The 9,544-nt window shown below is 32.4% G+C and overlaps 1 protein-coding gene across 1 annotated transcript; it reads right to left on the bottom strand.

The window, feature by feature from the left end:
- Positions 1-3,695: 3,695 nt before the first annotated feature.
- LOC110030932 (auxin-repressed 12.5 kDa protein-like) lies at positions 3,696-5,215 on the bottom strand. The gene is made up of 2 exons (XM_020733928.1): positions 4,819-5,215; positions 3,696-4,077 (listed from the first exon to the last, which is right to left on the bottom strand). The coding sequence occupies exons 1-2, from the start codon at positions 5,130-5,132 to the stop codon at positions 4,041-4,043; spliced, it is 351 nt and encodes a 116-aa protein (XP_020589587.1). The 5' UTR covers positions 5,133-5,215; the 3' UTR covers positions 3,696-4,040.
- Between the last annotated feature and the right edge of the window lie 4,329 nt (positions 5,216-9,544).

Genomic DNA, 9,544 nt, shown 5'->3' with positions numbered 1-9,544 from the left:
TATATATATTATCATATAACAATTTTTATAGCGGAATATAGTTTATATATATAACCATTTACAAAGATTAAAAGGTTATATGAATAGATAGTGTCCGCTATAAAAACAAGAAATGATTCAAAATGTGCTGTTTTATAAATTGAGCATGTTTGTTTAACAAATAAATTGAATACGAGCTATTTAGCGAGTCGTATACGTGCCCATATATACAAATTAAAGATTTTTTAACATCACCAATAGTGGGGCCTACATGCATCAAGCTTCTAAGAGCCATCCTTCATTGTTAAGAGAAAGAATGACAAAATAATAAATTATTATTATATATACATGCATTCATTCATCTCTAGAACAATTTTGAGTCTATTGATTGTTTTGTTTGAGTCAGTGCTACCTAGTCATGTTTAATCATTGTTGAACAAATTAACTGCAAAGGGAGATTCAAATAAGAATAAAACGATGAAAAATGCCCACTGATAGAAGACCATGAGGCCTACTTATTCGACCGAGTGCAATTGTATGAGCCAAAGTCACCAAGGCTAAAGCCGACCGAGTGCAGCAATTTGAGCCAAAGTCGATCAAGCCAAGAACGACGATCGAATGACTCAAATTTGAACCGTTCAGCAGGAGTGAGCCAAAGAAGAATTTCAGTCAACTGCCACAAAGAAGCCGACCAGGGAAGACTAAATCTCTCGGCATCTCCAATCATGCATGGGATGTCTTAAAGCTCCCGCAATCACTATCAAGGGTCAATAACTAGACTAGATTAGCCGAACAAGACTAGTCGGTCGAACTGATCCTGTCATTCAGAAGCAAAACTCAGTTGACCGAGTCAGAGAGCAGTCGAGTAATAGGGTCATACCTGTAAAATACTTAGAATAGCTTGTATAGCCCTCATTAAAGCAAGGACAAAAATATAACATCATCATATTATATTATCTCTCTAATAAACAAGGAGATCATTTCATGAACAAGAGATATTGAAATTAGCCTTAAGGGGCTAGAAAGGTCCACACGAATGACACTTATTACTGTTCATTCTTTTCTCTCTCCTGACATACGCTCTATTCCTAGAGTTGTGGTCCGCGGACAATTCATAATTCAAACTGTTGGATTCAAATATGTCTAGTAGATCGTGCCCAATTAATGGAGTGTTGGACCAAGGAGAGGTAATCGAGATAAGGGGTTAAATGAGAGAGATGAGGAGGACATTTAATGATCGGGGGGAAATATAGTGTTCACAGGCTGGTTGACCCATTTTATTCCATAAAATTAGAAGTTCCCCTAGTAAGGTCCTCATTTTTCCATCATGAAGCCCTCATATTTATAGAAGATAGGAGGGATAAAATGTACAAAAATTACATATTTAGCTATGCTTTGAAAAGAGAAGCAGATGACATTTTAGTCTTTTTTATTTCGACGGTCGGATCGGCTCGAGATCAATGCAAACTTTCATGCCCATGTTTGTCAGCTAACTGAAGTAAGGGGGTTTAGGTTAAGTGAGGTAGTCAAGTGAGAGAGCTTGGTCGGCCGACTGAAATGAGGTTGCAGGCTATTAGATTGCTTCGAGATCAGTGCAGTCATATATAAGAGCTGATAGTTTGGTTTGGCAAAGCAACATGCATGCACAACAACAGCATCACCTAATACCTAACTCCTGAGTTTTGCAAGAGTGGCAAGAACATGAGCAAGAAGGTCTTCAATCAAGAATGCTTTCTCCCTCAACGATGGTATCTTCGCATAAGCCTCCTCGCAAGTCTCCGGACAAATATTTACAATCATGTTGATCTCCCAACTAGTGCAGTAGACTTCGAGTTTCTTCAACGCATCCCTATAATATGCCTCCTCTTTTGACACCATGGCGGGTCTCTTTCCCATAGGATCCATCGCTGAGTCGTCACAACCTTCAATTTCTTGATGGGATCTCTTTTTTGAGACAGGAGAAATGGGAGAGGGAATCGGAACTGCATACTGATCATCGTAACAACCTTCGTCATCAGGATCATAACCAGAAATTTCCTTATTTTTTCCTCTGTCTGCCATTTTATAAGCGCTTGAATGCTGAAAAATATAATCTTTATGCATTATATGGCATCAAAAGAATTGAAGATCTTCACATATTAAGTTTATCATTGCAGCATCAATCAAAAAGTTAAGAAAAAAAAAAGATTCTATATATGGTGAAAATAATAACCAAGACATTCATGGCCTATTGGTTATTCATGTTATAAAAGATAATATTAGCCAAATTATATATATCAACATTAGATTGATTCTCCTTCCAGAGATATGTATGATCTCTTCTTTTGCCATTAAGGAACTCAGCCCTTTTGCAATCTTTGTTTTTACTAATAAAATTATGGTTCATACAAAAGAAGACAATTTCAAAGCTATTGTAACATTAGATATAGTTTGATAGGCTAAAAAAAACTTAGTAAATAAACTTGAACAAATTTTAAAACTTGATGTAAATTAGTACACAACTTGAACTCCGTAAAAAAGAGAAATAGAAGCATGAACAAAGGGTATTCGACTCGGTTCAATCCACCTAAAGCTTTAAAATATGACATTGTACATGACTATCAAATCGCATCTTGCTTGCAAGATTAGCTGCAAAACTCAAGAGTTTGAGAGAGAAAAAGACAAGTAAAATCTTAAGATTTTTTATTACCGGAGCGAAGAAAGCTTGAGACGATAAGTTAATGTGTAATGTCCTGATTTCTAATTACTTACTTATAAGTGGTGGTCCATCTTTTATAGGAAAGTTACATTAAAGGTAAACACATAAATTATAGAACATGGTACAATAATAAATTTTTATACAATAAAAGATACGGTGGTTGTAATGCTATTTTTAAAGATAAGAATAACTCTATATATACTATATATTAAAGTAGTGCACAAAGCCTATAACATATTTGATTAGAAGATACTTTTTGCTATAAGAACAATGGAAACCCAAAAATTTATACATCACACTTCATATTTTTTTATCATAATAAATGTATGTATGTATGTATGTATGTACGTATGGCCCATCTATATGTAACAAAATTATACTAGTTTATATGAGGCTCTACTACTTAACATGTATATTTTTTGTAACTTTAAACTAAATTTAATCTTATTACATGCATACACATAAAAGTAAAGTAAATAATTATATAAATTATTTAGGTGTTTTTAGGGCTTTGGTCTAAATTAATTTTGATATAAAAAAAAATACATAATTTATTCAAGTAAATAATTATATAAATTAACCTAAGACATTAAAAATTATTATAAAATCCAATAAAAAGATTAATTTTTTTTTAAAACAAAGAAAAAAACTAATATCTTAATTTTTAATCAAAAATAAATTAATTAAATCACAAAACTCTTAAATACAATCATGTTTTACACCATGACCGAGTCGAAAAACTCGTATTGATTATCGTGTACAACATGATTGTAATTGAAATTTTCTCGGATATAAATATATTTTACACTATGATTTTCACATCGGATTGTTTATTTGGATATATTTTTTTTTTACTTAGTACATCTCCATTTTTTATAATACAATAATATTTTATATATTTAACGCAGCATCAAATTTTAATTGAAGTCCAGAAGTATATTTATTTTAAGGGCCATAAAGAATGATTTCAGGATATTTCTGTAAAAAAAAAAAAATCCATTACAAAAGCATAATTGCGTAAAGCTTGCATAAAACCGACTAATTAATTCCTACTATTACACAAGAACAAAAGGTATTTACAACATCACCCAAGGCACAAGATGCCAACAAGCATCACGGCCACAAACCTCCCAAAAGGACGAGGTATATGCTTAGTAAAAATATACTTATATTATTACAGTTTTCATCATTATTATTTATATATAATGGCAGCCTAGTCTTCAACCCGAAAAAAATATTATATCATAACTCTTAATATATTTGAAGTCCGGTGTATTACGATGAAACCCACTTGATACATGACGCCCGCCTATAGACTCCGAACACAAACTGCGTTAGGAGTCCTAATGTAATATTTTCTCCTTCAACGGTGCTTGCTCCTTGTCTCGTCACTGTACATCCTACAAAATAAATATTTAAAAAATATTAATTACATTCATACCCCTAAAAAGCATCCTTCGTAAAGGTTTATATACATGGAGCACATATTATGTTAGGACTCCTAACGTAGAGAACCATTCGGAATTCAAACAAGTCACTTGGCGTTGACAGAAAAAAATAAAAATCAATCTGGCGGAATATTCCCCGTGATATTACGTATTATTCATATATTATTATATGTTATACATGTGTTATTGTATTCTGAAAATATTCTTGTTGTTGTGATAACAAAATAACACATCAATAACACTTGAATATTCTCGGTTTTGTGATTTCATTTGACTCTGAATGATTCTCTACGTTAAGAGTCCTGAATAGATTCACATATCTAAAATATCAACTTTAATTTTTATTTACATAACATTTAATGCTCAAATCAAAATTTATTCATAAAAAAAATATTTTAATTTTAAAAAATAATAGTAATATTATTTTAAATCTGGTTTAAATTTTGAAAGATATGTAAGTAATTATCAGGGTGGTTCTAATCAAGCCCCACCTCCTCTCAATATATATATATATATATATATATATATATATATAATTTCCTTTTCTCTTCCATTTATTCTTTATTTTGTATTAATTATATTAAAATTTTATAAATTCATCATAACAATCTATTAAAAAAAAATCTTATATTATATTTGAAACATAAAAGGCCATTATGTTAACTAAATGAAGAAAAAAATTTACAAAAATACCAGTCATAAACAGTGGGGGTATTTGGCTGAGGCCTATCGAAGAGATCAGCACCAATCGTCTTGGCGTTAATATTGCTCCCCGGGTGGAACACGCTCCGCCACACGTTGGCCTTCTTCGCCGGCTCCGCCGCAGCAGCAGACAGCGGAGACGCCGGCGTCACCGGTGTCTCTGGCATCGACATCGATCGTTGGTACAGCTTGCCATGGTTGATGAGGAGAGGGTTGGCTGAGGTCTTTCCACGGAGCTTGCTGAGGCCTCTTTCAGGTTGAGGTCCAGCGAGCACATCGTCCCATAGCTTCTCCAAAAGAACCATTTTTTTTTCTTTTTTAATCTATTCTTCTTCTTCCGCTTTCTCTGTTTTTTTATTTTTTTAATGCTCTGTTTAGAGGAGGGATGAATCGGTGTGTATTTATAGTGAATAGAGATATGGAGGAATGGTTTAGATTGATCTTAGGTGATCTTACCTCCACGTGAGAGAGAGCTTTATTTATTTATTTATTATTATTATTTTTTTATTGTTAATTTTTTTATATCATTTATCCAAAAATTAAATATAAGATTTTAATCACTCAAAAATTAAAAAACTATTTTTTGAGTAAATTTAGAAGGGTTATTATAATAAAAAGAAAGATAAAAATGTTATATTTAAATTTGATTATTTAATGTTTTAGATGATTGATATGTAAAATTAAAAAATAATTTTTGAGTAAATTTTAGGAGGAGACTGTAACCGGACGGTGAGTGTAAGAGGACGTTATGACAGGGGATAAGGATAGGGTGTGGGTCCCACGAAAACTATCTGTCGCATTTTCTTGTTGGACCGGATTTAGATCGCCACGTGATGGACGCGTGGTTATCCAGCCGATCCGTATAATCAGCCGAAACTCATGGGTTGGGCTTTAAATCATTTTTAAATTGGGCTTCACATCATTTGTCGTTTTGCCGGGCCAGCTACTCTCAGCAATATTGATTTCAAATGTTACAAGCATCCTCAAAATCATTATTTACTTTTGGATAGTTTTTTTTTATTATTATTTTTCCTTGCAATGGATTCAAAGTTGGTTGATAATTTTAATTTCAGCAAAAATTTCAAAGCTTATATAAAAATTCAGTTTTGATGACACTTTGGATGAAATTTAGGAATTTTAAAAGTGACTCATAATATTTCAATAAACATTTACTAGAGTCTTGAGCATTTTACAATTTCATTTTAATTTCACATGTGTTGTAATTTGAACTCACCCTAAAATATGATATGAAGAGTGGTTCGCTATAGTTGGGGAGGCATGCAGTTGATTAAATAGGCAATAATTAGTATTATATCTGACCAAATGTTTGGTGGTAGGTTGGAGTCAGCAAATAGAGTTCTTATTGTTTCTCAAACAGACTTGTTTTCCGCTAGGCCATTCTGTTCAGATGCGTAGCAAAATGGTCTATAATGCCATGGGTTGTTGATGATTTGGTTAATTGATGATTTTTGTATTCCCCACCCCTATTAGATTGTATAAATTTAATTTGAGCTTTATATTAGTGTTCAACCTACTATTTGAATTATGAAATACGTTAGAACTACATATTTATATGCCATGTGGAACACGAATGCTATTTGGTTGCATCATCAATCAAAATGACATAAAATTTATAGCTCTAATTGGAGAGGTTTAGAGAAAACCACCGAACATCAGAATGGACAAGCAACCACAACTTATTTTTGGTTAGGTTGTCATTGAATTTATTAATCTCTTCACTATAGAGAAGAGTTATGGTTTTCAAGGCTAATGGGAGTAAGAGTCATCCTGACTTCAATTTTGAATGCATGATATGTTGGAGGGAGACCTTTGGGAGTATATAGGGTAATATTTTATGTCTATGGACGATCATGTCGCAAATATGTTATCTACAAGTGATTTAATTTTGGTGAGGTATTGCATCATAATTTGATTTTTCATGGACACGCTGTGTAATTTATTTTTTAGTTGAATTACTTCTGATCTATTCAGACAGTTTTTCAGGTCTCTCCATATCTCATAACAATTGTCGAGAGATAGCGGAAATCAGGCTGTAATCTATTAGCATTCATGTATTGTAGGCTGGGTTGGGAATTTGTTGTAGTGTTGGGAGGCTAGGAAATGAATTCATTTGTGAAATCAGCTAAGTCATGTATTATCAATCTTATACTTTCTAAGAATAATATGATGCATTGCAATTTGTATTTCAAATCAAACTCAAATTATATGCAAACGACTCGAAGTAAAATTAAAATTATTTTCAAATTTAGAGAGCAGCCAAGAACCAAGTCAAAATCAACTAATTTATCCTAGCAGCAACAAATGCCAGCAAGCAAGCTGATTCCCTGAGCAAAAACTGAATAAGAATCACCAACTAAAGTGGCATTATGACTAAGAATAAAGCTTTATCTATCTAAGAATATAGAGATTCGATAGTAACAAGATACTAAATAAAGGCAATCAGAATCAAATCTCGTATACAGCCCTGCACCACAAAAATAATGAGATTCCCCATAAAAACTGAGTCATTTGAAATATGTGCGTATAATGTTAAGAGCTCAGCTCTGTTCATGAGCCATCTCATTTATCATGCATCAGAAAATGAAAATTCAAATAGTTATTGTCATTATGATGAAAAAAAAAATGAAAATTAAAAAAAGGAAAGATGAAAATAAATGTTTGAATACATAACATAACACATTGGTCAGAAACAAAGTGAAAAGTCACAAGTTAATGAATTTGAACATCCATTTTGCCCCAAAAATATGGAAAAAAAGAAATAAATAGAATTTTTTTTTAAATATTGTTAATAACAATGTCCTTATATTCTTAAATTCAGATATATTTTAATTGTATTTTACATTTAATATGTTTAAGTGAGTCAGGTCATGACCTGACGACTTTAAGGTGGTTGGCTAACCAAGCTTAATTTATAGAAAAAATGTTATGTAAGAATAGGTGTGCTCGAGTGTAATCCAGATGTACTTGGAGTGTGCACCGCTAATCCACACGTAGGCATGACCGCTTGTAATATTTTCTTCAAGTTGCAAACCATTTATCAAGCTGAGCCCAACCAGACTTGCACATGAATCCCGAAGAAGAACAAAATTGCAAGTTGAATCCTTAAAAATAGAACAAAATTTGCACACTATTATAAATTGACAAATTTGACATGTCTTCTTAGTATCATAATTACAAATGCTCATGAACTTGATTAAGAACACCAGATTTCAAACGCTTGACATTCAGTTTAGAAAAATCGTGTTTATGTTATGAGTGCAATTTTGATGTTTTTTTCCTGCAGCAATAAAGTAGACTGGTCCTACAAAATAACAGGCACAGTACACCAGCACTTTGGCTATAGCAAAGAGCATGTCAACAGGGCTGGTTCCAAGAAAAAAAATTAAAATAAAATATGGCTGGTTCCAAATAGAGTTTCTCCTGCCTACATAATTTGCCAGAATAAAATATTTAAGTTTTAAGGACCAATCTTTCAATTACAGAAGGTATTTTAGCATAAAAGCAGCTGTAAAAGTCATATATTTCTCACATGAATTGAACTGAAATGATGCAAGAAGTAGGCAACCTTGAATTTTAATATATTTTATAATAGTATTTTGGGAAATTTACATACAAACCACACATTTTTATGTGTTTACGTATCTAACACCTAAAGTTTGATATTTACACTTATAACATCTTGGTGTCATAAACCTATGCATGAAAAGGTATAAGTTTCTTTTAAAAAGATAGTGATGATGGTATTTTAGATGTTGTGTCAAAGATTTGGGTGGGTACACATGTAAATATCAATGTTTAGGTGTTAGATATATAAAAACATAAAAAATGTGTGGTATGTTTGTAAAAACCCCTAGTATTTTTAAATGAGCTGTCTAACAAGCTTATAAATGGGTTCAGGTCTACTCAAGTTTGACTTGCTATCTGATTAAGCTGAGTTCAGGAGTCATTTAACCAAGTTGAGCCTGAGTTAACTTACAAGTCAGCTCATGAATAAGAGAATACACTCATCACCAACAAGTAGACTTTATTTCAAGAATTGATATGCTTCGAATGCATGTAAATCAGCATATTTTCAAGCCCTTAAGAGCAAATATAATAATAATGGAACATGGAGAAAATTTTCATGCAAAATAAGCTCAGAAAATAATTCACGAGTCAAATTTCTTAAGGAAGATTTACGTACATATCACACAATTCCTGTGTTAATTCATATACATATTTAACACCTAAACTTTAATTTTTCACATACATACCATCTTACCTATACATGAAAAGGTGTAATTCACGATCTGTTATTGTGTGCGGATGGGTCTGGCGCACGCGAGATGCCGTCCAATGAAAATTTTTTTAAAAAAAAAAATTTAAAAGTGGGCCCACTGACATACATTTTTTTGTAAAGGAGTCTTGGTAAAGGAGAAATTTTTATTGGCCCACCGCACACCTCTGCGTGCGGTGGGCGGACGCAATAATTTCACGTATGTCACAGTTTTAAAAGTTAAAATGGCTGTATTTTTTATGTGATCTAAAAGACGGGTGGTATAAATATAAAAGGTAAAATTTAGGTATAAATACATAGGAACTGGGCGGTATGCATGTAAATGTCCTATTTCTTTATAATTATGAAACATGCTGTTAAAAGAAGACAAAAACATTCATAGGCAGGAAAGTAAGGTAGGAAGGAGAACCACAACTTAAA

The sequence above is a fragment of the Phalaenopsis equestris genome, unplaced genomic scaffold (genome assembly GCF_001263595.1).
Source record: "Phalaenopsis equestris unplaced genomic scaffold, ASM126359v1 Scaffold000761, whole genome shotgun sequence".
Lineage (NCBI taxonomy): Eukaryota > Viridiplantae > Streptophyta > Magnoliopsida > Asparagales > Orchidaceae > Phalaenopsis > Phalaenopsis equestris.
This window is presented reverse-complemented; position numbering and strand designations above follow the sequence as displayed.

Excerpts from the sequence above, each read along its gene's own strand:
- LOC110030932 (XM_020733928.1), bottom strand. The coding sequence starts at position 5,132 with ATGGTTCTTTTGGAGAAGCTATGGGACGATGTGCTCGCTGGACCTCAA. Across the intron at positions 4,078-4,818 it reads ACCCCCACTGTTTATGACTG|GATGTACAGTGACGAGACAA; the intron begins GTATTTTTGTAA and ends TTTATTTTGTAG.